Source organism: Cygnus atratus, chromosome 15 (assembly GCF_013377495.2).
Source record: "Cygnus atratus isolate AKBS03 ecotype Queensland, Australia chromosome 15, CAtr_DNAZoo_HiC_assembly, whole genome shotgun sequence".
Lineage (NCBI taxonomy): Eukaryota > Metazoa > Chordata > Aves > Anseriformes > Anatidae > Cygnus > Cygnus atratus.
Genome location: NC_066376.1, coordinates 1,890,403 through 1,918,103, shown reverse-complemented (window position 1 = coordinate 1,918,103; position 27,701 = coordinate 1,890,403). Strand labels below are relative to the sequence as shown.

At 59.8% G+C, this 27,701-nt stretch overlaps 4 protein-coding genes across 5 annotated transcripts; 3 read left to right on the top strand and 1 right to left on the bottom strand.

Moving 5' to 3' along the window:
- The first annotated feature begins 478 nt into the window (after positions 1-478).
- GNG13 (G protein subunit gamma 13) lies at positions 479-1,569 on the top strand. Its single transcript, XM_035563412.1, has 2 exons — positions 479-588; positions 1,464-1,569. The coding sequence occupies exons 1-2, from the start codon at positions 491-493 to the stop codon at positions 1,567-1,569; spliced, it is 204 nt and encodes a 67-aa protein (XP_035419305.1). The 5' UTR covers positions 479-490.
- A 485-nt stretch (positions 1,570-2,054) lies between these two features.
- Positions 2,055-12,935, bottom strand: CHTF18 (chromosome transmission fidelity factor 18). 2 transcript variants are annotated; one of them, XM_035563341.1, is made up of 22 exons: positions 12,805-12,935; positions 12,332-12,502; positions 12,055-12,196; positions 11,738-11,933; positions 11,516-11,605; positions 11,371-11,423; positions 11,087-11,222; positions 10,682-10,894; positions 9,884-9,981; positions 9,669-9,792; positions 9,389-9,516; positions 8,669-8,762; positions 8,494-8,592; positions 8,069-8,199; positions 7,629-7,791; positions 7,270-7,494; positions 7,015-7,164; positions 6,337-6,467; positions 4,735-4,879; positions 3,336-3,452; positions 2,687-2,744; positions 2,055-2,323 (listed from the first exon to the last, which is right to left on the bottom strand). In XM_035563341.1, exons 1-22 carry the CDS (start codon positions 12,908-12,910, stop codon positions 2,187-2,189), a joined length of 2,907 nt encoding a protein of 968 aa, XP_035419234.1. In that variant the 5' UTR covers positions 12,911-12,935; the 3' UTR covers positions 2,055-2,186. The 2 variants fall into 2 exon arrangements, with proteins under 2 accessions (XP_035419234.1, XP_035419235.1); XM_035563342.2 differs by having other exon boundaries at positions 2,090-2,323; positions 11,738-11,918; positions 12,805-12,918.
- Positions 12,936-13,081: 146 nt separating this feature from the next.
- On the top strand, positions 13,082-15,607 carry RPUSD1 (RNA pseudouridine synthase domain containing 1). The gene is made up of 6 exons (XM_035563414.2): positions 13,082-13,157; positions 13,317-13,508; positions 13,586-13,709; positions 13,856-13,958; positions 14,039-14,140; positions 14,429-15,607. Exons 2-6 carry the CDS (start codon positions 13,327-13,329, stop codon positions 14,827-14,829), a joined length of 912 nt encoding a protein of 303 aa, XP_035419307.1. The 5' UTR covers positions 13,082-13,157; positions 13,317-13,326; the 3' UTR covers positions 14,830-15,607.
- Positions 15,608-19,306: 3,699 nt separating this feature from the next.
- On the top strand, positions 19,307-27,692 carry LOC118256382 (mesothelin-like protein). The gene is made up of 15 exons (XM_050713863.1): positions 19,307-19,431; positions 19,698-19,933; positions 20,203-20,234; positions 20,612-20,661; positions 21,280-21,400; positions 21,482-21,567; positions 21,975-22,101; positions 22,192-22,382; positions 22,475-22,565; positions 22,646-22,790; positions 23,318-23,502; positions 23,910-24,065; positions 24,220-24,353; positions 25,575-26,254; positions 26,996-27,692. Exons 2-15 carry the CDS (start codon positions 19,888-19,890, stop codon positions 27,076-27,078), a joined length of 2,127 nt encoding a protein of 708 aa, XP_050569820.1. The 5' UTR covers positions 19,307-19,431; positions 19,698-19,887; the 3' UTR covers positions 27,079-27,692.
- Positions 27,693-27,701: the final 9 nt, after the last annotated feature.

Here is a 27,701-nt window from a genome sequence, read left to right as displayed (position 1 = left end):
TAGGGGCTGCAATACATCCTCACCAAATGCCCTACTGAGACTTCTCCAGGGCTGTGGAGGGCCAAAATCCCTCCTGCCCCTCGCTCAGGGCCACAGCCAGGCAGGAGAACGCTGCCCCCCGCCCCAGAGAGTCTCCGGTTTGTTATTTGCACACACCAACAGCCAAATCACAGTCAAATCCAGCCTGGCTCTCCGGGCAGGCTTTGCATGTGCCTGCGGACTCAGCGTGGCTACAAGAGTGCGGCATCGGGCACTCGCCACTGTGCCCGGCCGTGCCACTGAGGTAAGTGCAACCCTCGCCACCGGCCGAGGCAGCAAAACTTCCCAAAATCTCTCGGAGCCACAGGTCCACAATGGGTGGGATTGGGAAGGTCCCCGGGAGCTCCGGGAGCACGGGGATGGGGCGGGGGGCAGCCAGAGACACAGCGCGGACACCCTGCCTTTCAGCCCCCGCCACTGCCGCGCCGAGCCCCCGCTGAGCCCGGGTGCCATGGACGAGTGGGACCTGCCGCAGTGGAAGAAGGAGGTGGAGAGCCTCAAGTACCAGCTGGCCTACAAGCGGGAGATGTCCTCCAAGACGATACCCGAGTGAGTGGGCATGGCGGGGAGTGACAGCGGGGCTTCCTCCCCTTGCCCCCTCCAAATCTCCTCCCCAAACGAGTTCAGAAATCGTCCCCCCGCGGTCACCCAAGCCCCAGCTGCTGAAGCCTCTCCAGACCCCCCCCCAACAGGTGCTCGTAACGCCCCGTGCCTGTGCCTCTCAAGCTGCCCAAGTGGCCAGGATGTGGCGGCAGCTGTGGGACCCCTGGGTCTCCCTGGGAGCCCCCCAGCGCTTTGGGCTCAGCCTCTGCCTTGTACCCTCTCCTGTACCCCAAAGTGGAGTGAAGGCCAACCCCATGTGCTGTGAAAACACCCCCATACCCTGTGCCATGCATGCTGCCACGCACCCAAACGCTGCCAGGGCACCGGGGCTGCCAGGGGGTGGCTGGGGGCTGCAGGACCAATGCCCGAGCTGACTGGGGAGGGCAAAATGGGGCTGTGGGTGTGAGGGTGGGTGCCCAGAGGCTGCAAAGCAAAGCTGGAAATGAAACGTGTAACACAGTCACGAAGGGGCATTTCTGCATGGCTCACACCTCGCTGCTGCCCACCACGAAGGGGCTCGGCCCATCCCCACGGCCTCCCTCTTACACGGTAAGGGGGGGAGAGGAAAAGGGCGACCTGAGCACGGTTCACAGGGCGGTGCCGAGGCCAGCAGCACACGGCAGCCACAGGCACTGGGGACAGGAGGCAGCTGCTGAGGTCTCGGAGAGCTGGGGGCCCCGGCCCGATGGCTCCCACAGCAAAACGCTGCCCTGGGCCCACCGTGTGCAGGCCTCGCTTCGGTGCAGAGCAAATCAGGGAGGGTTTGTGCACAGCAGCCCCAAAAAGCCAGGCTGTGTAACGCCCCCCAACCCCTCCCGCAGGTTTGTGAAGTGGATCGAGGACGGCATCCCAGAAGATCCCTTCCTGAACCCGGAGCTGATGAAGAACAACCCCTGGGTGGAGAAGGGGAAGTGCAGCATCCTCTGAGGGCCGCGGGCCAGCAGCAGCTCGGGCCCGCCAGGCGCCCGGCCTAACGGTGAATGTACACTTTTTTATTAGGTAGCTTCCAAATACGACTAACTGAAAAACCCTACCCTCATCTTGTCTTTTTATTTTTAGTAGTAAAAGCGTTTTCTTTTTTATATGGGGTGCCTGGGAAAACAGACACGGGGTGGGCAAGGTGGCCGAGAGGTGTGGGTCGAAGCAGAGGCGTACAGGAGGAGTGAAAGTTTCTCTGGGGGGCAGGTACAGCCTTCCACGTGCTTCTGCCCCCCTTCTGTGAACGTGACCGATTTTTCAACTTGTAAAGGAAAAAAACTTTTATAAAACATTTGCAATGATTTTACTCTTTTGTATATTGTAGGCTATGCAGGTTTGCAGCACAACAGGCAAAATGTGGCAACTAAGGGTTTATAAATGAAATAAACAGCAATATTTCAAGATTTTATTAATTTTTATATTTTATTTTTTTTAAACAAAACAACTGGTTATTAAAAAAATATCAGCACCACCTGCACCTGCTCCATTCAAGGGTGAGACAGCTAAAAGGCAGCTTATCATTTCGCTCCTCTCTCCGGTATTTCCTGGGTTCCCTCTGGTCCCTGCTAGAGCAGGTCCTTGATGTAGAGGTTCCTCCTGACCGCGTTTGAAACCCCTTCATTAAATCGGAACCAGACGTCGCTGTTGCCCACGGCCTTTCCCATCTGTCTCTCGACTGAATCTTGCTCAGAGGGCTGAGCGGCTGCAGGGCAGGGTATGGGGAGGAAGACCAGGGGTAAGGAACATGTCATGAGCCCCCTCCTTTATTGTCATAAGCCCCACTGATGCCAAGAGGGGAGCTCACGCTGCACACAGGGGTGGTTGCAGGCGCACAGCTGATGCCACGACTCAGCTCCCACAGACACTTGCAGGACCCCATAACCCCACTCCCCAGCTCAGTTCATTTCCCAGTTTCCCTTTCCTACCCCACCAACATTCCCCCAGGCTGGGGACAGGGCTTAGGGACAGAACACCCAGTTGGGGACCTGTGCATGTGGGGTCCAAGCACTGCAAATACAGGGACCCCCGGCAGCACCTGTGGGCACCCCGTCCCCCCGCCACCTACCCGGGGCTATGGACACCCGCTGCCGCAGAAGAGGCCGCCCGAAGAAGTCAGTCTCAGGCTGTGAAAAACAAACAAGGCAGGGGTCAGCGCAGCCCTGCCGGTGCCTGCTCCAACCCCTGGCGCAGAAGCAGGAAGCCACCGAGCAGGAGCTGAATGCAAATCCTGCAGAAAGGGCGAGTGGCCTTGGTAAAATGCAAACAACATTCAAAATCAGTAGGAAAAGACAAATGTTAGGGGTTGCTGTGTTAAACAGGGTTTTGCTGAGGGCTAAAGTCTGAAGTTCAGTCCAGGGCAAAGGGCAGTGGCACGGGAGCAGGGCAGCCCCGCAGTGCCCGGTTGGTCCCTGGCGCTGCTCTGGCTGCTCCCCACCGACCTCCCTGGCTGCAGCCAGATGGGGTTTGGGTGCTTCGATACAGGCGTACGTGGGCTGTGCTGAAGGCCATGGATGCCATGGATGGGGCCTTCAGGGGGTGGGCTGCAGGATCCACCTCCCCAGGCACCAATATCCCCAGGTGCAGGGAACGGAGCAGCCACAGGGGTTTTGTGGCCACATGGCTGCAGGAGAAACACCCCGGGGACACATTGCACAGCCCGCTGATGGGTAAAGGGCCCTCCGACCTTACTGCTGATAACTGTGTCCCCCCCTCACCTTGTCCTCCACCGCTGCCCTCCTCACAATGTGCTCCAGGCGCTGCTGGTGGTTTTGGGGCGCTGCCGGCCCCGTGTCCCCGCTCTCTGCTGGCTCACCGGGGCCTCTTGCTGGCTCCTGTGGGGGAAAGACCCCTGAGCACGTCCCCTCTGGGCTGCTCCTGGGTGCCCAGACCAGGGAGAAAGCCCCAAGCTGAGGACCTCTGCCTTTTTCCTTCAACACACAAACACCTGACTGTTCCCACCTGGGAAACGCAGGAGGATTTCATGGGTTTTGTTACAGATATAGTCATCTTTATGCTGTAGTCTGGGGTTTATTTGCCACCTATTTGGATAACAATACTTCGTTATAAATGTTTTTCATCATGTTATCTCCCAGCAGCAGCTTCAGATTAGCCCAAGGCAGCACTTGGGGCACGCTGTGTGTGCTGATCCTTTGCTTGGGACTTTGTGGTTGGCACCACGTAAACAAAAAGCCTTCAGAGATGTTTTTACACCATCTCTCTGCCACAGGTGTCCCCTGAGGAACCGCCTGCCTCTGCTGCAAGAAGGGGCTCCCAGGGATCAATTATCCCCCTGGCACCAGGGCAAGGCAGTCAGCAGTTACACAAACCAAACCAGGGCTGTTTCTCAGCCTCCACATTTGCCCACTTCCACCTTCTCCTGCCTCATGCCCACTGCTCCGTGCAGTGGAGGGTTTTGGCAGTGGGCAAGGGAGCTCTGCTCCTCCCAGGGTGCTCTGGCATCCTCGGGAGGATCAGAGTGAAGCAACAGGAATGTGCAGGCAGGAAATAGCAGGTCACCTCCTTCACTGATGTGTATAAGTCACAGCCAGGTCAACTGAAATTCCCATCCCTAGTTAGAGAGGTTAAGGGTTTATAGCTTATACTCAGAGGGAGTATTTCCAGAACTCATACAAAAAGATGAGCTGTTTGGGCTTGCCACACGCAAGGCTGATGTGCTGCCCCACGCCTGCTGTCAGCCCAAGGCAGATGTGCAGGGGCAGGGGGGGCAGGCAGGCTGCGGGGACCCGGGGGGTTAATCCTGGATTTCCACTGGCAGAGAAAAAGCCATCAGCCTCTGTGTGCCTCTGCTGCCATCAGCAGGCAGAGGCGGCTGGTAGGGGCAGGGATGGTGGGCAGGTGCATTTTGTAACCCCAGACTGTGGGACAGGGGGGACACAGCCGAGACGAGACGTCCTCCCAGGCCCTCTCCAGCTGCAGTTGGGCCCCCTAACAGGGTCTGTGCATGCACTGACAACCACCTCCTGCTTTGGGAAGAACCCTTCCCCACACCAGCCCTAAGGACTTCATTTATCCCCATCGCCCACCTGCACCCCAGGCGACAGACCCACCACCACAGGCGCCCTGAAAGCCCACCCCTGCTCTCCACCTCCCTACCTCGCTGAGGTTTCGCGCCTGCAGCAGAGCCTCCATCCTCCTCATCTTTTCCAGCTCGATCTCCCTGGCGATGAGCTGCTTGGCCTGGTAGGTCAGCTGCTTGCGAGCCGGCAGGTCCGGGAACCGGCAGACATCCTCCACGTTCCTTCAGAAGCAGCCAGGTGCATGGGGGCAAGGAGGAGAGAAAATAAATCCATCACTGTGCATGACGAGACCTGCAGCACTGCCACCCCTGTCCCCTTTCTGTCCCACCCCGGGGCACGTTCCCCACCGCTGCCCTCCCAGCGGGCGCCGGCAGCGTTAGAAGATGCCCAGCGGGCGGTGCTGGACATGCAGACCCAGGCTGCTCTGGTACAGCGCAGCTGAATGACAATTCCCAGGAGATTACACACTTCTTAATCTTGTTTTGAGTGCAAGAACAGGAAATTACACAGGTTTGTGCCAAACAGACTGCCCTGAAAAAGCCCAAGCCACAGGGTCGCAGCTGAGGCAGAGGCGGCAGCAGGTTCCTTGCCATGAACCAGGGGGGCCGCAGGGAGCCCCCCCCAGGGGGACGCAGCCAGGAGTGGGCATTTGGGCAAAGCAGAGAAGTTTGGTTCTTAACGGGGCTGGCACATCAGTTAAGCCTTTTTCGGCACAGTTAAAGCCCAGCCCGAGCACCTGTCTGGTTTCCTTTGTCTGCCATTCAGACCATTCCGTGCTTTATTCACATTCAGTATTATTTCCCTTCAAATAATGGGAACACACTTGCATGTCAGATGGATTTGCAGCTGTTTAGAAGTTAGCTGTCAAATCTGCTATTTAAAAAGTCATTTTTCTTCCTGTGTTTCCTCACATGGTCCCTCAGCTGCCTTTAAAGAGCAGCAGTAGTGACAAGGCAGCACCAGAACAGGCTGCTGCAGGAAAAGCAAACAGTGCAGACACTGAGCTTCCCTGTAAAAACCCAGCTCCTGTCCTTCCAGGTACTGCCATCTCCAAAACCACTCTGCCTATATACTGCAAGAGAAAACAGCTTGTGACAGCTCAGAGAAAACAAAAGGTTTTGCTGTTAAAACAGCTCTGTTTGCCAGACACTGGGACATTTTCGAGGGGTGCCAGCAGGACACGGCACCTCCCTGCAGCACCAGTCATTGCTGCACAGCACACCAGGTGCTGCTCCACGCTGCTCCAGCACCCTGCTGGCGGCTTTTCGGAGCAGCCGGGCTCAGGGGGCAGGAGAGCGATGCCTCGCCGCAACCCAAGCAGGTCCCGCAGGCGTTTCCGTAGAAAAAAAATAAAATGCTTCACTGTAATTAGATACAGCGGCTTGATTTAACAGAGGCTAATTTCTGTAATTAACTTTGTACCAGGAAGACATTAGCTTTGCTCCTAGCTCTGGTCGGGTCTGTATTATTTCACCAAAGCCTCGGGAGCATTTACAGCTCAGAAGATCCCTAAAACACAGCGAAGACTCAGGTCCAGCAATGGCAGGCTACTAATGCACAAGTTCATCACATGAAACCAGGACAGCGCACTCATTTTCTCATCCTGGTACAGCACCCACGAGCTCCTGGCTGGCAGAAAGAGGACTGGGCAGAGGTACAGCAGTCACTCGAGACTTACGGGTCAAGCTTGTAGACGTACTGGCCCTCGGGCAGGCGCTCCTGGTGGTAGGTGAGGTTGTAGGCCAGCATGGTGCTGATGAGGTCAGCGAGCTGCTGCTTCTCCTTGAGGCTGTAGAGCTGCGTGTTCACCTGGGGAGGAGAGCGGGGCCCACTGGGGAGGTGAGCAAGGGGAAAGCGCAACTCGAGATATCTAGAGCAGCTTCGCAACACAAAAATAACCCAAAGCAGGCTTCTTGTCTCAATATGAGAACAGATAGCGAATGCCCGTGAGGATACGACTAGGGAGGAGAAACGTTCGGTCTCCTATTAGGGACACCCTGTGCTTCAGGGCAGGGGAGCCTCCTGCATCAGCCCGAAGGGTGACCGTGCCAAGGGAGCAGGAGTGGTTCTGGTTGAACCAGGCCTCCAAAATCCTCACTTGCGCCAAGCCCCCAGCCCCAGCTCCTGGAGGTGCACCCACAGCCAGGTGTTTGCGTGCCACATCCCCTCTGACTTCTGCATTGGGTGCAATTCCAAGCCAACCCTGAACTGGGGACGTAGAGGTCTGGGACGTCAGCTCAGCCCACACCAGGGCAGGGCAGCGCAGGGGACGTGTCCCAGCCCCCCTAGGAGCCACTTGCAGAGGGGACCCAGCACCCAGGACCAGAGCAGCCAGAAGGGGCCAGCAGGCACTCACCGGCCGGAGCTTCGGGGTGAGGATGTCCAGCAGCAGGCAGAGCACCTCCAAGACGAGGGACTGCTGCCCGGTGCGGCTGCGAGCGCTGGGCGTTATCCCCGAGACCATGGACATGATGAGGTTCTGCATGTGGTTCTGTTTGGCCAGGGCCTGGGGGGAGACAGGGCCGGGACAGCTCAGCCTTGGCCACGAGCGCAGGTGTCCCCACGGTTCCCCGCTGGAGCCCCATGGCCACCGTGCCCACCCGGGGCTTGCCTCGTGCTGGCTGCTGGGGTAAGCGAGCCGGGGGATGCTGGTGGCTGCGAAGAGCAGGTGGAAGGCCACGGGCAGGAAGGGCAGGTAGCGCATCAGCTGGAAGCTCTGCCCGTGCAGCACGGCCCTGCTCAGCATGTCGGAGAAGCCCAGCCACTCCAGGGCCAAGCACACCGAGCTGAAACTGGAATCCCGCAGCTTCATGTTCAGGAAGTTGTCGTACAGACCCTGCAGGCGGTCGGGCGAGAGCAGGGTTAGAGACTGGCAATGGCCCCATCTGAGGATTTTAAGCCTGGTACTCCATCCAAAAGGAGCATGGACAAGGACTCACACGCCTGGCTCTCCCCTCCAGGCTGCTCTACCTGGGCGAGCTTCTCCTGCTCCCCCGAGGAGCTGGCGAGGTGCAGGACGCGGTGGAAGCGGTGGGAGGACGCGTTGAGGCCGGCCTTCACGCCAAGGTGCGACAGGTCGTCCTCGTCCCCCAGCAGCTGGTTTGGCAGCGTAGGGTCCATCCCTATCCTGTGCCTGCGGAGAGCAGCAAGGACAGGGCTCGGGGGGCCCGGGCCACGCACAGAAAGTGCAGTGCTGGATGGACCAGCAAGGAGTATTTGGACCCTTTTAAACCAGACTGAAGGCAATACCAATATCAAATTATTGGGCGCTAAAAGAGCATCTAGAGTACATAAATTTGCTGAAACCAAGCCTGGTCTCCAGCATGGTTCAGGTTTCTCCACTGCACGTCCTGCAAGCAGGGCCCACAAAGCAGCGTGTGCCAGACAGACCTAACAAATTCCCCGTTTACCTTTGAACCCGTGGGAGCTGGAAGATCTCTTGCCAGATGGAGAAAAGCCCCTTGTTTTGGTCCTTCAAGCCAATCTTCATCGTCTGCACCATCTGCACGTTCAGCTCCTTCTGGCCTCGGCCGTGCAGGAACTGCAACACAAGCAGGGGGCTGCGTGCCGCGCAGGGGGAGAAGGGCAACGGGAGGAGAAAGGGGGTGCCAGCAGTAGCTCTGTGGTGCTGGGAACAGCCCGAGACAAAGGCACCTCGTTCTTCCTCACACTGTAGCAGAATCGAGGTTAAAAATAACACCAGGGACAGGACTGACACTTTAGGGACCTGCCTGGAACACAGTTTTTCCCTTAATCCCCACCTGAATCCAGATCAGGTCAAGCAAAGCAGCAAGCCTTCATCCCCCCCCCCAAGACCTCCCGCTGCTACAAATACCTGCAAGGTGTTTATGCACGAGCGGATGTCGTTCTCCGTCTTCTCGCAGAGCGCCAGCAGCGCTCCCGTGTCCGCCCTCATGCCCTGCAGGAGGGCGATCTGAAGGGAAGGGAGGTGAGCGGGGCCCCGGCCGTGCAGCCACCGCGCAGGGAGAGGAGCCCGGGGCCGCGCGCACCTCGCCGAGCCGCTGGGCCAGCCGGGACGGGGCCGTGCGGGGGAAGCTGAGCAGGAAAGCTTGCTGCCGCAGTGGTCTGAGGGCTGGCACGAACCTGGAAAAAGGAAGCAGAGGGTGTCTGAGCCCCCCCGACAGAAGAAATCCAGCCACTAACGCTGCCCTCCGAAGAAACGTGGTGCTTAAAAGATGTACAGTGCTGCACGTCGGTGCATGCGCCAACGCTACCGTACCTGGGGCTGTTCGGCCTTGAGAGGAGAAGACTGAGAGGGGATCTTATCAATGTTTACAAATATCTTAAGTGTGGGAGACAGAGGGATTTGGCCAACCTTTTTTCAGTGGTTTGTGGGGACAGGACAAGGGGCAATGGCCACAAAATGGAGCACAGGAAGTTCCGCACCAACATGCGAAAGAACTTTTTCCCGGTGAGGGTGACGGAGCACTGGGACAGGCTGCCCAGGGAGGTTGTGGGGTCTCCTTCTCTGGAGATATTCAAGGCCTGTCTGGACGCCTACCTGGGCAACCTGCTCTAGGGAACCTGCTTTGGCAGGGGGGTTGGACCCAATGATCTTTTGAGGTCCCTCCCAACCGCTACAATTCGGTGATTCTGTGTACATCCACACCTAGCCGAAAGTCACACCAGCACCCGTCACCTCACTCAGGGCAGGGATTTCAGCTCCCCACCCGTCCCCTTTCCCACCCCGGAGGACGAGTGGCACGCACTGGTCGTTGCAGATGCAGACGATGGGCCTCAGCAGCAGACCGCCCTCGCGCCGCCTCCGCCGGCCCGGCGCCGCCTCGCCCTCCGCCTCCTTGCTGTTGATGATGTTCAGCAGCACGGTGATGGACGCCTTGGGGAAAATTAAGGGACAAAAGGGAACGAATGCTTGCTGTTCAGAAGCAAGGAACAGGTAATAAAATAGAGCAGAGGATGAGCCGCTAACGGTGTTAAGAATTAAGTAATAGGTGGCCAGATCCAGGCTGGGCAGCAGCGAGGGCTTACGGTGGGCGCGCCGTCTATCTCATCGATGATCAGGCAGTTGGGCTTCTCGTCGGCGCCCAGCACTGACTTCATCTGGGTGGCAGCTTCGATGCGGGTCTTGAAAACCTCCGGGCTGCGGTCGTCGCTGCAGGAGAAGACCATGGCGGGAGGCTCGGCGCGGCACCACTGCCAGCGGCTTTCAGGACTGAGCAGGGCCGGGCAGAGGCGAGCCTCACCTGGCGTTCATCTCCACCACGTTGTACCCCGCGTGCTTCGCGATGACGTGGGCCAGCGTGGTCTTCCCCAGGCCGGGCGGGCCACAGAGCAGGGCCACCTGCGGCACAGAGGGGACATTCAGCCCCTGCAAGCCCCTGCGCTGGCTGGGGCACCTGGAGGGGCACTGGGAGCAGGGAAGGTCACTGGAGGAAGGGGAATGTAACAGGAGCTCTTGGAGGTAACAGTCATCCTGGCTAGCAGGTGGACCTCTCATGCATTTTGTAAATTTATAGGATGATAGAAAATGGAGAATCCTCTTCCAGAATAACACTCCCAAGAAACAACACTTTTACATTTTTAGCATCTAATTTTTGTTTCCCTGGTTTTTATATCCTTTCACTGGATATGTTGAAAAACAGTCTGGTAAAACAGGTAGTTATCTCCATTCCTTTTACTGTTTCAGCACCATTGCTCTTTTCCAGATGCAGAAACTCTTACTCAAAGACATGACGCGTTAGCCCCTCATGAATGAAGTCCAGACCAACCTCTGATAAAAAGGGTACTTCTTTCCTCTACCAGCCCACTTAATTTGGCTGGAGCAAGTCTCTTCAAACCTGTTCCCCTCCCCTTGTTATCATATTACTTAAGCTGAAACAGCAGAAGAAATGAGAAAAAGATATATTTCTAAATGAGAAACAGGGAATCAATTTTTTACTGGATCTGTACTGGAAAAGAAGAGAAAAGGAAGACCCTGCTGCTCACCACGGTGGTGGGGTTAGGAAAGGAGGCTCACCACAGCTGCGTCCTGTCCTGCCCACCTTGTATTTGGGTCTCTTGTGCTGGTCCAACTCAGCCTCCAGAATCTCCTCCGTGAGCTGGGCCTTCGTCTTCCACTTATTCTGCTGCTCCTTGGACTGTCTGAACGGGGGATGAGCCTCAGCGCTGGACTTTGCCTTATTCACGGGCTTCTCCCTCCCGAACACCACCGTGTCCCAGAGCTTGAGCCACTTCAGGAGGCAGCGGTTTGTGTACTGGTGGCAGACAAGAGAGCGAGCAGTCACACTGGGATCTGAGGAGCACCCAGTAAGGACAGACACGGGGCTCTGTCCTTCATGGCTTAACGCCTGTGCGGCATGCACAAGAAGCAAACCCAACAACCCACAGCATTAAAGGAGAGCTACAAGTGACAACCCCCCCGAACCTCACTTATCCTAGGAGCTCACATCATCACTGAGCAGCTCCATGTATCGCCGGGGAGTAAACTTGTCCACCCAGAGGCAGTGCAGTGTGGACTCCTCCTTGTCTGCTGCCTCTGCTGCCTCCTGAGGCTCCACAGTGTCGTCACAGGTCTCAAGGCAACTGCGAGGAAGGATTAACACGTCCCAGACCACGCAGGGAGCCAGGGCAGGGCTGGGAACTAAACCCAGCCTTCCCAAGCTGAGGGTGCTGGGGGCAGACCCACGAGAGCATCTCAGGGGCCACATCTGAGTGCAGCAGGCCACCTCACCTGTTTATTATCTCCGTCAACTGCTGCGACGCCTCCAGAGCACGCCTCCGATGCTTGGGGACAAACAGGGCGAGACGGGGGTCAGGGACAGGCTGCTAACGGAGCAGCAGGGGCCAAAGGCTGGCAGGGCAGTAAGGTGCGATACCTCTTCGTTCACTTGTTCCTTCAGGTAGGAGAAGGGGACCCCCAGCAAGTGGAGCGGCCTGCGCGCATTCCAGCCCAAGGAGTCGGGGAGCTGTGAGAAGCAGAGGGCACAGCGATGCTCAGCACGGATGTTTTGTGCTTCATCAAAGCTCCACTCCTGAACCAAATGGAGGTCGCAGAAAGTAGCAGAGTTGAGCAAGCCTGGCCTCCAGACCCCCCTCACCTCCACTCCTGTCCTGGAGGGATCTTCCCTCACAGCCATGAAGACCCTGGTGCCTTCGGTGGACGTCACGTTGATGTAGTCCTCCAGGATGGGCGGCCGCTTGAGGACCCGCTTTGGGTTCTTGTGGGAGGGTGGCGTGACCTGCAGGGGCACCATGCCGCTCACCTCCAGGCGCTCCGAGCTGGACAACAGGCTCCTTTAGCGGGAAGCAAGACGAGGAGCGCTCAGACCCCACCCAAGGGCAGACCCAAAAGGCTCTCTGAGCGAATCATGGTGACAGAGGGGCAGCGATGAAGCCGCCAGGGGAACCGGCCAACCTGGCAGCCTGGGGAGCTCCCAGCGCCTCTGGGCTAGGCACGAATGTGGCAGCATCCTGCAGGACATCGGGAACCAACTCATCGTCCGCATCGAAGTTCAGCTTCTTCACGGCTTCCAGCCGTTGCCGCTTCGGCTTAGGAGCTGCGTGAGATGGAGGCAGGAGAAAGCTGTGAGATGCGGCACGGACAGAAGCCCGCCAGAGCAGGCTCGGGTGCAGCAGGGCCCCACAGAGCCCCCAGCACACCCCACAACCAGCACCGGTTCAGCGAAACCTACTGAGGGCCACGGGCGGCTCCGGGGCTGGGGAAGGCTGCGGGGACCCACGCAGGGCACACTCCTGGCCCCTCTTCCTGGGGTTGCCCCCCCCGGCTGGCTCCGTCTCCTCCAGCGGCTGCCTCCTGCTCCGGAACTGGGAGATTTTGGGGCCGGCAGGCGGGGACGGGTAACCTGCGGGGCAGCGCGGAACGAGGCTGCTTGGGGCTAGCGGGCACCTCCGGCTCCGTCCGGGGCAAGCCCAGCGGGGCCACCCGGAGCTGGTGTCCCAGCCGGCGGCGCTGGGACAGCTCCGGGGACGGCATCACACCTCCGGCACGGCCAGAGGGAGCCTCCTAGGCTCCGGTTCGTGCCCGCTGCCTCCTGGCCCCGCCGCCAGGAGCCCGGCCCCGCAGTCGCAGCCCCCCGGGGCCGCTCCCCGCTCCCCGCTCCCCGCCGCTCTCCTCCCGGGCACCGCGCGGCCCCGGCCCCGGCACCTTCCAGCTCGGCCAGCACCTCCAGCTCGGCGGCGAACCGCTCGTAGAAGTCGTCCCCGGCTCCGTCCCCGGGGCTGTCCCCGGGCTCCTCCACGGGTCCCTCCATGGCCCCGCCGCGCCGCTCCCCGGGGCCACCCGCTGCCCGCCCCGAGCTTCCTCCCGCCGCGCCGCTCGCCGGCACGGCCGCTGATTGGTTGCGGCGCGCCCCTCGGCCGGCGGGGGAAGCGCTGATTGGCTGCGCCGCGCGGCGAGGCCGGAGGAGGAGGCGCTGATTGGTTCCGGCGCGATCCGCGCTCGGCGCCGAGGTGACGCGCTGCGGCCGCTCCGCCCGGCCGGGCCGGGCCGCGCCGCAGGTGGGCCGGGAGGGGGCCGCGAGCGGGGCCGCGGCCGCGGGGAGCCGCGGGACCCCCGCCCCGGGACGGGCGTGCGGGGCTGCGGCGGGCAAACGGCCCCGGTGCCGGCCCCGGTGCCGGTCCCGGTGCCAGCCCCCAGCCCCGCTGCTGTCCCCTCAGGGCGCTCGCCATGGAGCCGGGCACCATCGACAACCTGTGCATCCTGTACCAGAGCCCCGACTTCATCGTGGTCAACAAGCACTGGGACGTGCGCATCGACAGCAAGATGTGGTACGAGACCCTCACCCTGCAGGGCCAGCTCAAGCGCCGCTTCCCCGAGCTGGCCGACCCCGACACCTACTACGGCTTCAGGTGAGTGCGGGGCCCTGCCCAGGGCCGTGCGGCGGTGGCCGAGCGGCCGGGTGCTCCCGCCTGCCCTCTGCTCCCAGGTTCTGCCACCAGCTCGACTTCTCCACCAGCGGGGCCCTCTGCGTCGCGCTCAACAAGGCGGCGGCAGGGAGCGCCTACAAGTGCTTTAAGGACCGGCTGGTGACCAAAGCCTATCTCGCCCTGGTAAGCGCCTCCCAACAGCTCCTGCTCCTGGGTGTCTCACCGTGCTCACTGTAGCTTGGCCTCTGCTTGCTCATCCCCGTGCCGCTGAGGAGTGAGTGTCGGTGCTGGGCTCGCCCCGTGGGCTGCCTCGTCCCCTCTCCCTGCAGGTGAGGGGCCACGTCGCCCAGAGCCGCATGACGATCCGGTACGCCATCGGGAAGAACACCACCGAGGGCATGACCCACATGATGTGCATCGACGGGACCGAGGGTGAGCGCCCTGCCCGCGTTGCCCCCGCCGCCTTCCCCCGGAGGGCTGCGCAGAGCTGACCCCTGCGGATCTCGTTGCAGGCTGCGAAAATCCCAAGCCCTGCCAGTCGGAGCTGATCGTGCTGGAGCACGGCTCCTACAGCGGAGACCCCGTGACCAAAGTGCTGCTGCAGCCGCTAACAGGTGGGAGCCACGGGGCGGCTGCAGCGGTGGGGGCTCCGTGGGGGCTCACCCAGCACGGTGCTTGTGACCTTAGTGCAGGGTGCTGAGGCTGGACGGGTCCTGCAGTGGGACCTGCGCTTGCAGCCATGGGGCTTGGCTGCAGGGTGGCCGCATGATGCAAAGCAAAGACTAGAAAGGGCCAAGCAGAGCTGGTTGCTCACGGAGGATTTGAATTCTCTGGCTGGGGGGCACTAACGCCATTTGGGAATTGGGTGATAGCCTGTGTTCCTGCTCGTGCTTTCCCCCCAGGGCGCACCCATCAGCTCCGCGTTCACTGCAGCGCCATCGGCCACCCCATCGTGGGGGACTTCACCTACAGCCACAAGAAGGACAGCAGCCCCTACAGGATGATGCTCCACGCCTACTACCTGCGCATCCCCACCGGCAAGGAGCTCATCGAGGTCTGCGCGCCCGACCCCTTCGTCACCGCGATGGACAGCAACTGGGTGCCCCAGCACGTCACCCACCGGCTGGACGACACCATCCAGGAGCTAAAGGACAAGGCGATGCAGAAGGAGGAAGCGGAGGAGAGCCAGAAAGCCATGCTTGAGGACAGGGGAGAGGAGGTGCTGAGTAAAGCTAAGAGCCCGGAGACAGAGGAGCAGCGAGCCCGGTGTGAGCAGTGGCTGGCCGAGTGGGTGCTGGAGTGAGCACCAGCCACGTTCCTGCATTTCCAACCCACTGCTCCATTTTTGTCCCGATGGGTCCCAGAGCCCAGCACTGACTCCGCATCCGCACTTTCCGTATGCCGTGGCATCCCTCACTTCTGGGGCTGGGATTAGGCAGGTTTTAGCAGCAATTAGGATCGGTTTATTTTTTTAACGTACCCATCACCCATCTGGCCACCGGACGCCCCTTTCCTAATTGTGTGCCTAGCAGCCGCCACTGCGTCACGCACCAGCTTAGAGTGACCCCAGAGCTTCACAGCCCTGTGCCGGGGCTGGGGCATGGCCGCTGGCTTTGCCGGGAACGTGGAGGGCAGCTCCAAAGCCCACCCGTGCTGGGATCTGAAAGACAGCCCACCAGGCCGTGCTGGGTGCAGCCGCGGGATCCATGAGGTCTGCGCCCCCCGTTCCAGCCTCCTGCGGTCAGCGGCAGGGCCCCCAGTGCAGGGGACGCGCTGCCCAACCCCTCCTCACCCCCTCGCTGCGTTTTTTTTAAAGGCTTATTGAAGATGGATGAGTTGATACTAAGAGATTTTAAACTTTTTTCAGGTTTTTATGAGAAGAATCTAGTCTTTTAGCAGTTCTGAATACCGATGGTCCCAGAGATGCGCGTATTTTTAGTACTTCCCTTGTATTAAATTTGCCAGCGTCCCTCAGCTTTTTCTAATAGATCCCACTATTCTTTCTACTAGCGTTTCCTTTTCTTAGCGCCCACCTTTTCCCTGGGTGTGGAGGTAACTCCTGGTGAGACAGATCAGAAGATAGAAGCTTCTTTCTGCTTTACCCTAACGAAGGGGAGTAGTTACCACGTTTTGGTCCTACTGCTTGACCGCCTGCCCGGCGGGTCGCTGCGGGGCTGTTGGCACTAGGTGGTGCCGGAGACAGGCCCTTTGCTTAGGCTTTTTTTAGGGCTCTGGAGCAGCGAGAGGAGCGGATGAGATGGCTGAAGCGAAAAGAAAAGCTGAAGACTGCTGCAGGCAGCGGGAAGAAGCTTGTCTCTCACGTTGGCGCTCAGGTTTGCAACATGCCAAGATTCGTTTCTGCAAAAACGCCCTTGCTTCGCCAGCCAGCTTCGTCCTGCTTTGCTCTCCAGTTTCCACCCCGCTTCCCTGCAGCCCTTGGAGAAAACGAAGAGAGCAGATCAGCTTGAGTGGGATGAGGAGAGACAGCGCGTGGGCCACGGTGCCTGAAGGGACTGGAACCACTGAAACGTGTTCCTGCGCGCCGAGCGCCAGAGCCCCGGGCACCAAGCTGCACGTGCCGCAGGTCCCACCAGCCCACGAGAAGCCCTGGTCTGTGTACAATGCGCCGTGTAAAATCTCATACAACGCACCTAGCCAGTGGGTGAACAGAGCAGCCCGAAACCCTGCATGGGGTCTTGCATCGCACGTGGCCCTCACCCTGCTCGGCGTGAAGCTGCTGGGGGTCAGGATGGGCGCACGGCTCGGGCACCGAGCGGGCACCGAGCGGGCACCGGGGGCTCGGGAGGTGCCGCTGCGGTGGCAGAAGGCTCGCTGGAGCCACCTCCTCCCTGCCAGGTACCATCCCCACCTCCAGGTGTGGCCGGGGAAGCAGCCACAGGCGGGTCGGAAGGCTGTGAATTGATGACATGAACTGTTTGCCAAAGAATTAGCGTCAGCGATGTGCCCAGCAGGGCCCAAAAGGTTACGGGTGAGGTTTGCTGCCTCGGAGCCAGGATGCGCCCATCGTGCAGGTCCTGGGTGGGGACGTCCCCGCTGCCACTGGTGGCTGCAGGGACAGGGGCTGCCCTCGGCCGCGTGGGGACACGCTGTGCCCCTGCACATGGGGACGGTCACGCAGACCATCAAGGCCAGGGGCTGGCGCCCAGCATTCACCTGGAAGCACCAGAGGAGCCCCTGCATCCCGCACCGTCCGTCGTGTGTTGCACTTTTACTCGATGTTGCAGGAACCAGAGAAATCTGTATTTTCCTTACCCACAGAGGGGGTCACCGGAGCCCTGCCCCTGCTCTCCCTCGTGCACCGGTGGGCAGTGCTGTCCGCACTCACTTCCACGGGGCATTTGCTGCATCTTGTGTGAATCCACTCGTGCATGTGCAGTGTGGGGGGGTTGTGGTCGGGTGTGCGTGTTTCGTGACATTCTGTACCTCTGGGAGTAACCCTTATTTGTTGTGTGTTTGTGGACATCACCATAGTAAACCGTCACCTACAGGCACGGCAGTTCCCCCTGTGGTCTCCTCCTTCACCCCGCGCTGCACCGTGCGCTGCCAGGCGAGCCCAGGGGCTCTCAGGAATGAGCACAGACCGGCACAGCGGGGCCGGCCCCGGGGCTGCAACCCGGCCAACCTGTCCTGCGAGCACCCACTTTCGTGAGGGCACCGGCTTTCATCCTCACCCTGGTGAAACCCCCCTGGCCGAAACCAGCAGGATTGTCCGCCCAAAAGCCCTCCCGGGAGGGCAGAGGAGCTTGGAGCAGCTCCGCCACCGCGGGGGATTCGGTAGCTCCCATGCAGGCGGTGAGGATGCACGGGGAGGTTGGGGCAGATGCTGCTGCCTGGCCCTTCCCCAGCCCAAACCTCGGGCCCCCTGTGCCACCCCACAGTGCCGTCCCCAGAGATGGGGTCCCCAGGGATGGGAGCTGGGAGGGTTGGTTGTCCTCGCTTGCACAATTCTTCCCCGGGGACCTTTTCCATCTCAAATACCCGCGGTTCCACCCCATTTCGTGCTCTGGGTCCCAGCCCTGGCACTGGCATTGGCACTGGTCGAGCCCCCCATGTCCCTGAGGGCATGGAGGGGTTTGGGACCCCGGGTGCCACCTGGGGCTCTGTCCCCTCCTGCACACATGCCCCGGGGTGGGCGCAGCCCCCTCTGGCCTCTCTCTGCCGCAGCCGCTCCGGCTCCTCTTCCCCCCGCAGCCTCTGGCAGTGTTATGCCAGAACCAGAACTCTGCGTCACCCAACAAAAAGCACCTGACTGACAACACCGGCGGCTGGGGCTGTCCCAAACCAAACAACAGAGGTGGAAGGAAAGTTTCTCCTAAGTGCTGAAGAGTGCAGACCTCTGGCAAGGACGGGCGGGAGCAGCGCAGCCCCACACTGCTGGGGTCTGTAGGGGTCGTGGGGAGCGCTGCCTACAGGCGTCGTTTTTCGGTGACGCTTTTACATCAGTAGTTCATTCCTCAGCTTGGCGCAGCTGGAGAGACAAAGATCCAGAGAGATTACGTGCAGCTTTCAGGTTGTGAGCCTCTAGGGTTGTAGATCTGGCCGCAGCGGGTAAGCAGCCGCCAGGAGCGGGGGCTCTCCTGCTGCCTCCTGATGCGGGAGGCTGGGGATGCAGTGTCCCCAGCGCTGCCTGCCAAAATGCAAAGGCCCCCAGCACGTGGGGTCTGTGGCCACCTCCCGTGATGGGTCCTGCACAGCCCCCGAGGTTGTTTCAGGGCCGGGTTTGAGCCCTGAGCAGATCCCGTGTCTGTGGTGCCCCGCACAGGAGCCCACGGTGCCCCCACCACCGGCCAGGAAGGCTGGGGCGGTGGCCCCATCCTGGCAGCAGCCCCACACAAGCAAGTTTCTGTAATTGCACCATTCCAGCGGCAGCTATTTTTATCACGGATCCTTCTGAAATAGAAACCAGAAACCCCTGCCAGCAGCTGCCCGAGCCCCTGTGCTGCGGGACCGGTTCACCGGCTCGGGGACGGGGGGACACGGGGGGCAGCGAGCGCCGCATGGCCCCGCAGCGAGCAGCCCCCAGCCCTGACAGCACCAGGACAGGACCCCCACATCCCTCGAACAGGAGCTGCAGGGAAGGGAGCGAGGTCCCTCTGCGAAGGCTGACGTTCCCCAAAATGCACCCAGGGGCAGGGGGAGCTCCCACCTCACTGGGACGGGCAGCTGGACCCCGCCGCTGCCCAGCTGCCGTCTCCTCCCGGGTCTCAGAGAAGGTCACAGGCACTGCATTTGCTGTCTTGCATCATCATTTCCCTCTGGCTTTTCATTGCATCTCCTTGGAAAGGCTTCGCTTCCTCTTTTTCTACACCTTTTTTCATGTGCTGGATGGCATCACGGAGCACGACCAGAAATTCCGGGGAAAAAACTGTAAGAAAGGAAACAGAGATTGTCCAACACCAGGGCAAGAGGATAACAGTGAGGAAAAGGGGTTCCGAGCCCTTACCTGAGGACTGCTGTGTTCTGAACCCCAGCTGCCCCATAAAATATATCCCTGAGTAGCTCAGGGGTTGTGGCTAACCCAGAGGACCTTTGTCTCCATGAGGAGCACAGGAGCCGCCAGCCCAGAGGCATTAATTCATTAGCCCCAAAGTTCAAAGTGACCCTTTACATAAATCTAAAATTTAAAAAAAAAAAAAAAAAAAAAAAAAAAAAGGAGGGGAGAATGAAAATGGGGAAAGGAAAGAAAGCAACTTTACAAAACACTGTTGAGAAACTGCCTCCGTCACACCCCGTTTTTCAGAGCACCATCCCCACCCCGCAGGAGATAAGGGCTGCACCGCTCCCCGGCGCTGCTCATCCCTGGTGGCTGGCACGGGGCAGGCGGGCTCCCGGTGCAGGTGGGGGCCTGAAACCCACGGCAGAGCAAAGCTCCAAGGTCAGTAAGGTAATTCTGTGCGGTGCTACAGTCTGCTGATTCAGCTTCTGGAGCAGGGACTTATTTTCTGTAGGGGGGGCTCTCGGGGTCGGGATGCAGGGGGTGCAGCACCTGCTTGTGCGCCCCACAGGCTTCGTGTGGGGCTGACTGCCGCCTCGTGCTGGATTTCTCCCCGCCTGCACTGGCGTGGCCCCGTGCAGAGCCAAGGGACCGCGGGGAACCCAGCTCTGGGTGCCAGCGAGGACATCTCCTTACGGAGTTCATTTTAATAACAGGTAGAGAACGAGACCTGTCACCCACTATACAGGATTCAGAAACCTCCCGCGGCTGCACAAGGACCTGTGCAGGCAGCACCGGGGCTCAGCTCCAGCCCCAGCTCCGGACGGAGGCAACCAGCACCAGGACCCCCCGGCCGCAGCCCCCCGCTCGGTGCCCACCTGCAGACGAAGCCCCGGCGCAGGCAGGATGGTGCTGGCGGCCCCCGCCCTGGCCACCCTCGTCCTCAGCCTCCGTGAGTCACCGCCCGCCTCCGGGCTGTGCTCGGCCTCCGCGAGCCCCCGGCGCTGGCGCTCCCCAGGCTCTGCCATCAGCAGCCGCGGCTGGGGGAGCTTTGGCCAGCCCGCAGCTGGCTCCACATCGGGGCCCGGCATTTACTAAACATTGCTAAACTGAGAAAGGAAATCTTTCCGGCTTGTAAAGCTGGAGCTGATCCAGAACAGACCCCCATAACCTCTACATGCACTCCTGCCCGTTTTATAACACCGTCTCGCTTTGTTGCAGGATTTTCCACGGGCCTGGCACAAGCCGCACCGGTAAGTCCCTGCGGGTTGTCTCAGGGGCTCCAAAGGCACGGCAGTGGCCCAAAAGCAGCAGAGCTGTCACCATGCCCTGGCCCCATCCCCATCCCGGCTCTGCTATGACCCCACAGTGCTTGCTCACAGCTGCCCCGCAGCCTCCCCGTGCTGCTCCCAGTCCAAGGGAGGGGGTCCCAGGGGGAGCAGGGGGAGCCTCGCTGCTGATGGGTTGGTCCCCGACCTCGACACGGGCTCTGGTGGCTTTCGCACCTGCGCGTGACCTGGAGCATCCCCAGGGCTGCGGCTTGTGGGCACAGCAGGCAGGCTGGGAGTGCTGCCCAGCCCCGGCAGATTTCGGGCTCCTTGCAGCTGATGTCTGCCTGTCCTCCCCCCAGGCTGCCCTGCTCTTCGGCACCGTCCTGTCCGCCACCGAGCCCTTTGCCGAGTAAGTACCGGCCCCTGGCAGGGCTCCGCGAGCGCGGGGGGCGCAGGGTGCGGCCGGGGGTTCCTGGCTGGGGTGGATGTCGCATTTCTCCCCGCGTGCGTCACCACCGCCGTGACAGGGAACTTGGGCTGGAGAAGATTTAAAACCTTGTGCAGCCGGTTCTGGTACTGGGCTAGGATTTCAGCTGCATCATCTTGTGTTGTAGCACAAACAGACAAAAAATGCCGTTCCCTTTACCGGGCTGGTACAGGCACAACAGGAGCCTCCCCTGGGCCAAAATCCGGGCTCTGCTGGTTTCTGCCTTACCCACAGCCCAGGACACCCTGCTGCAGCTGGAGCACCCGCACCGCCCCAGGCTGCAGGGGAGACGTGCCTGTGGCTGTAGGGCATCTCCTTTGTCACGGCATCCCTTTTGTCAAGGCATCTCTTTTGTCAGGGCATCTCTTTTGAAAGGGCATTTTCTTTGTCACGGCATCTCTGCCCACTTGCCCCACGCAACCACAGACAAGGCAAAGGGGAATTTCCCGAAGGGTAGAGCAGGTTCACCCTGCCGGGGGGAAGAGGGAAGGGAGGACACCCAAAAGAGGGGTGCGATGCAGCTGTACCTGCCCGATGCAGCCTTCCAGCCTCGGTCCTGCAAGGATTGCGGTGCTCCCAGGCCCACCACCTGCCTGCTGCCGCCATCCTCGCGCTCGCCCGGGAGATGCGGAACAAAAGCGTGGAGCTGAGCAGTGCCCAGGTGGGCAGGGGGGGCTGCTGGAGTGGGGGGGGGGGGCTCGCACCTGCTCGGCATGGTTAATAAAAGTGTTTCTTTGCCCAGCTGTCGTGCCTGGCCCGGCTGCTCGCTGCCAACAACCTGACGGCCAACTTCAGCAGCTACCCGCCTGACCTGCTGCTCTTCTTCGAGTGAGTACCGAGGGTGTCCTGGTGCTCCTTGGGAGCTCCGTGCGGGGAAGGACGTGATGAAAATCACCTGCTGCTGGTGGCATCTTTAGACCAACACGGGGCAATCCCAGCCCCGCAGACCCCCAGCCCCTTCTTCACCCTGCTCCTCTCCAAGGCCAGGCAAAGCAGCGTGTGGCCGCACCACGCTGGCTGCGGCGTGGGGTGTGCGGGTCCCCCATCCTGCCCAGGGCAAGAGGAGACCCCCAGCACAGGCCAACGCACAAGCTCACCCCATGCCTCTCGTTGCTCAGAAGGGAGGGACGCCTTAAAACAACTCTCCCCACACCCCCGAAAAGGGGGCAGCGCAGCCTCTGTGCCCCTCTTTCCAGGCCACCCCTCCCCACACCGCTGACTCTTGCTCCCCGCAGTGTGGCTGAGGTGCGCAGCGAGACCTGCGAGGAGTTTTATTCCCTGGCTGCCCGCGGGAACCTGGAGCTGCTGCCCCGGGGCTCAGCACGGCGCAGGGCAATCCTGCACGGGGCTCTGGCCTGCGTGGTGAGTGGGGGCTGTGCCGCGGGCTCTGCGCTGGGGATGGTGAGGGTCCCCAGTGCCGGGCATAGGACAAGCGCCACGTCCCTCTCCCAGGGCGCGAGCAGCTCCCACCTGCGCCCCGAGGAGCTGGGCAGCCTCGGGGCGCTGGTGTGTGACATGGAGCCGGACACCATCACGGCCTCGGATCCCGGCATCCTGGAGAACCTGAAGCTCTGCACAGCGCTGACGGGGGCTCAGCGGGGTGCTCTCAATGCCGCCCTCCTCGGGGGCGGCACGGCGTATGGGTGAGGAGCCCCCGCTTGCCGGGCGGTGAGCAGGAGTAGGGGGGGGGGGGGTACTTGTGAGGATGCTGGACCGTGCCTTCTGTCGGCTGCAGAGATCCTTTGGGCTGGGATTTGCAGACTCTGCAAAGTTTGGGGCCGCTCGTGCTGGCTTTGAACCAGACCACGCTGAGCCTGGTGGCCAAGGTAAGCCGACCCCAAAGTGCCCATCCACTGGGGCCAACCCACGGCCGTGGGACCCAGCACCCTCTGCCCTCCCCTGGCAGGCGGTGAGGGAGGCGTTTGCCAGGAGCATCGCGACCACCTACAGCAGCCAGGGGTGGTCCCAGCGGGAGAAGTCCCTGACCCTCCTGAGCGCCTTCGCAGCGGCCTCAGCAGCCTCTCGCCCCCGGCTGAAGCGGAGCACAGACCGTGAGCCTTTCCCTTCACTCTGGATCCATTCGGTTGCTCAAAGCTCATGGGGTGAAAAACGCCCCCAGGGAGGGGGAGAGGACAGGCAGAAAGTGGAGATTGCCCATAAAGGAACCGGGGAGATGGGGGAAATGTGGGAAATGTTCCTTCCGCATGTTGGGGGCAGCGGCGGGGGGACAGCGCTGTGGGACCTGTGCAGCTCGTGTGGCTGTGCTGTACCAGAGAGCTTTTAATTGACTTTAACAAGACAAAGCAAAGCACACATGGCCTGCAGAAACATAAACGCGTTCTCCAGGAATAACTTTAAAACTGACGAATGAAAGTGAATAAGCCACAAGAGTGAGAGGGAGAACTGGGGGACGGGAAGCTGACCACAGTCCTGCCCTACGAGGTGGTTCGAGCAGCATTATTGCAATAACCTGCCCGTTCCATAGGGCTTTTCTGGGTGGCTCTGAGGCCCCATGATGAGATCAGGGCCAGGTGTGGGGCGAAAACGCCGACCCCTAACTTGTCCTCCCCACCTGCAGGCTGCATGTCCAAGCCCATCACCCCCAGCACCCTCTCTGACAGCTTCCTGCTCATTGACTATGACACCCCCGAGCAGTTCTACCTCTGCCTGAGCGTTCCGGTTCTGAAAAACAGCCTGGCACTTGTGCTGGAGCAGCCACTCACCACGGACTACCTCCAGATGGTGAAGAAAAAGCTGCAGGAGGTGATGGATAAAGCAGGGCAGGGACTGCTGCTCGGCCCCTGGTTGGCACGGTTGGGACCAGGGTCTGGGCGCTGCTGGGAGCAGGAGGTGCTCACTGGGTGGGCTGGTGCTTGGTGTGATGCCCCTTTGTGCCCCGCAAAGCACCAAGGAGTTTGGGGGCTGGGGACGGCGTGGGCAAGGCAGAGCGGCAGCAGGGTGGGGAAATAGGTGGTGAAATGAGCTGGGTGAAGAATGCGTGGCAGAAAGCAGAAGGGTGGTGTTTGTTCGGACAGGGGTTTCTCAGTGCTTGTTGGGCTGCTGGAATTTGCCTTGGGATATGGAGAGCACCTCCTGTCTTAACATAGACAACGAGAGAAGCATCCCCCATTCCCGACCCTCTTTTCTGACCCGCTGGCCTGGCCGTACAGGTCTACCCTGCGGGGATCCCGGATGACCAGCTGAGGCTGCTGGGGCCGCTGTCCCGGCAGTACACGGCGCAGGAGATCAGCCAGTGGCAGGTGACCTCCAGCGACACGCTCTGCGCCCTGCTCAGCCCCCTGGACGGCACGTGGAGCGCTGCCCAGGTACCTGTGCTGCTGGGGGACATGGGGGGACAGCTGCTGGCAGCAAAGGCAGTGCCCAAGCATGGCACAGGGGGGTTTTGCAGCTCGCACGCGTTCCCCCCAGGAGCGTTTTCCTCCCCCAGATACCCACAACCCTGTGGATTGTGTTTTCTAGAAGCAGCAGCTTATCGCAAGGTACCTGGAGCTAGGGGGCAAACTAACCGGCCCCTTGCTTCAGAAAATCGGTGGGAGATGCCTGTGTAGCCTGAGTGAGGAGCAGATCAAGAAAGTAACCCCAGAAGCAATCGGGTAAAGCACTTTATAGGGGTATTTGTCAGTCCTTTTTATAGGGGTACTTGTCAGCACCTGGGATCACGGGGGAGGAGGGCAGAGGGGCAGCATGTTCCCACCTCCATTCTGGCTCTGCGATGTCCCCCTGTCAGCTCCCGCCTGAGCCAAACCACTTGTCCCCCCCAGCCATCCAAAGGGCTTTTGCTGTGGTTTGGGTGCTGCCCCCTGCTCTGACCTGTGACCCTCCCTTCCCCCAGGAGTGCCGGAGAACTGGACGTTTCCTCTTGCTCTCAAAGCAAGAAGGACCAGCTGTACAGAACAGCCCGGGAGGCTTTTGCTGGCCAGGCTGGCACCAGAGCCTATTACTGCCAGATCCGGCCCTACCTGGGTAGGTGCTCCAGCCTTCACCGTCCTCCCCACGGCAACAAGGCATGGGGATGTCATCCTTGGTTTGGGGGGTGTGTGGGGGTTAGACAAGGTAAAGACATCCAACAGCCACCAAAGCCTGTCTTGCAGCATTGGAAGTGTTTGCAGGTATTTAGGAGCCCCATATGCTTTCTTCAAGGTGGAGCTCCAGTAAAGGACCTGAAGGACTTGGCTAATGCTGGCATCACCATCAGCATCGACACTTTTCTTGCCCTAAATCCCAATGAACTGCAGGTATGTTCCTGGTGCGCTGTTGCTCTTTTCCCTGCTGAAGGGAAGGGCCAGTCGAGGGCAGAGCTGTGGGGCTCAAGGCTGCAGTCCCATCAAATCACCAAGGCTCTATTTTTTACCTTGTGTCCTTTTTAAAGTTATTCCTTGCTCTGCACCCTGTTAGAAAAGCACTCTGTGGCAGTGTCAGCTGTGGGGCTGACCAGAGGCGCTGTATGTGTGTTGCAGAAACTCAGTGTCATGGATGTCAAAAACCTGCTTGGGACAGAAGTTCAAGAACTGAAGAAAGCCGAAAATCAGACCGCCGTGCTCTGCTGGATCAAGAAACAGTCCCAGGAGGAACTGGACCGAATCCTGGGAATCGGCCTGCACGGGGGGATGGAGGAGCCCAGCCCCACGGGGACCACTACCCTGCCTCACCCCACCACCTCGGCCAGTATCGCCCCCACGACCACCGCCCCCCCCCCCCACCGCCCTCCTCGCTTCCCCCAGCCCCATTGCCACGAGCAGCCGCCCTCCTAGTACGCCAAACACCAGCCCCAAAACCCCCACCCCAAACGCTGTCAGCCCGACCCTCCCTACCAGCACTGCCCCACACGCTTCCACCCCCCGGCCCAGCACCGCTCTGGGTTCCGCTGCCACCCCCACAGCCCGGCCTGCTCCAGCCCCTGGCTCCATCGCCCCGTGCCTCACCCACCAGTCCGCCACCCCAAAGAAGACCACCAGCACGCCGGCTGTCACCCTCCTCGCCACCATCCTTGCTGCCACCAACCCCAGTGCCACTTCTCCGAGCTCTGTCCCCACACCAGCTGCCACAGGCAGTGCCCCCCCCAGCACTCGTGTCACCAACCCGGCTGTTAGCACCCACGGCACCAGCACCGTGCTGGTGCCCAGTAACGCCCCAGCACCCGGGGGCACCACCAGCCCAGCTCCTGCCACCCATACCACCACCATCCCGAGCACCCCCAGTGCTCCCAGTGCCCTTGTCCCAAAGTCGACCGCTGCACCCGCTGCCATCACAGCCACAGAAACGAACCTTCCCCACAAGCCCACCCCAGTTCCCAACACCACTGTGTCCACCCAAAAGGGTGGCAGCTCCTCAACGGTCAAGACTACAACATTTGCTTGCAATGGTGGCCCTCCGGCACTTCTCGGACCCTCTTCCACCACCTCCAGCAGTGAGAACACCAAGAAAACACCCACAGGTGTGCCAGAGCCACCAAAACCAACCCCCGGTGGATACATCAATCTGCAACCTGAACCTGGTAAGGCATGTTAAGAGTCAGGAAAGGCTTAGGAATCGATGCCAAGGCAGAAATCTTCACTGACCAGAGCAGCTGATCCGCCTTTTTCCTTGCCAGGTTCAATACTGGCATGCTGCTGTCCACAAGAAACCCCAGATAGTTCCTGGCACGTCAGGTAGCAGTGTGTCTCCACAGGGCCTTATAGCCCCTGGGTCTGCAGCATACTGCCTTCAGATCCTGCAAGTCCAGCAAGGTGCATCTTAAGAGGTCTTGTAATGTTCTGAGAGCACAGCAGCCCTCAGCCGCTCTGCAGAAAGCTGGAGAAATTGCAGTAATGCCAGTGCTCTGCTTTATTTTTCACAGGGCAAGGATACAGGCCTTCCATATTTTAGCTGCACATGGTCTTCTTGAATAGGAATTACTGTAGAAGCCCTAAAATCTAAAGTTCTGTATCCTGACAGAGCTACTTCAGTAGTTTTATTGACTCAGGCAGATTTACTCCTGTTTTACATTAGCAAAATTAAGAGAAGACTCAGTCCTCCTGACTGTTCATGGCAAGGTGGTATTTGCAGCTGGGGTGCAGGCTCCTGCCTGAAGGTGCAGGGTATGGCCAACGTCACAAAAGGCAGAAAAGTGTTGTCCTACACATGCAGTCCCCCAGGGCACCTGTACCCCAAAGCAATTAATTCTACAGCCCTAACAGCTCACATGTGCTATTGATATGGATAATCCAGTTATTTCTCATCTGTGTTCTCTCTCCAGGATCAGGATCCAGGCTCTCCTCCTGCGTGGTGCACATACTGATCACAGCCGTGGGCTTACCACTGCTGCAAGGGCTTCTCTGACACTACACCACCACCTCTAGCACCATACTCACTAGATCCCTCCTTAAAATTTTCACCATTCTGCAAAATAATGGTGCTGGCAAGCTCCCTGCTGAAACACAGAAACTCAGGAAAGTAAAAGAGTTTGTCTGTTTGCTTCCAGCAAGGAATTTGCTCATTATTTTTGAAGCTGGGAAGTGAAAGGAGGACAGATGATTTTCCATCCCAAAGCAGCCCAACAGATAATTACTACCTAGATGCTCTATATAGTACAAGTATCAGTAACATTGACTGAGCTGGCAATGCATTAATGCTGACAGCGGGTACAGTTCTGACAGCTTCACTCACACGGGGTGGCGTTTTACTTCTAAGCAGTCCCACTGGGAGCTGTTGAAAACAGTGGGAAAACTCAGGGATTCAAGTTACTGGCCACTGCAAGATAGGTAAAATATGGCCCACGAATGCTGCCAGAAAGCTCGGCCAGAAATCCACTAAACTGCATTTAACTCGCTTCATGAACGTAAGAGTTTTCATCAATGTTTGTTCAAACTACGCCAAGCCTGATTAGAGGGAAGATTAACTGAAGATAGTTTGTCTTGATTACTGTTGCAATGCTATATAATAAAATATCAATCAACTTTTTT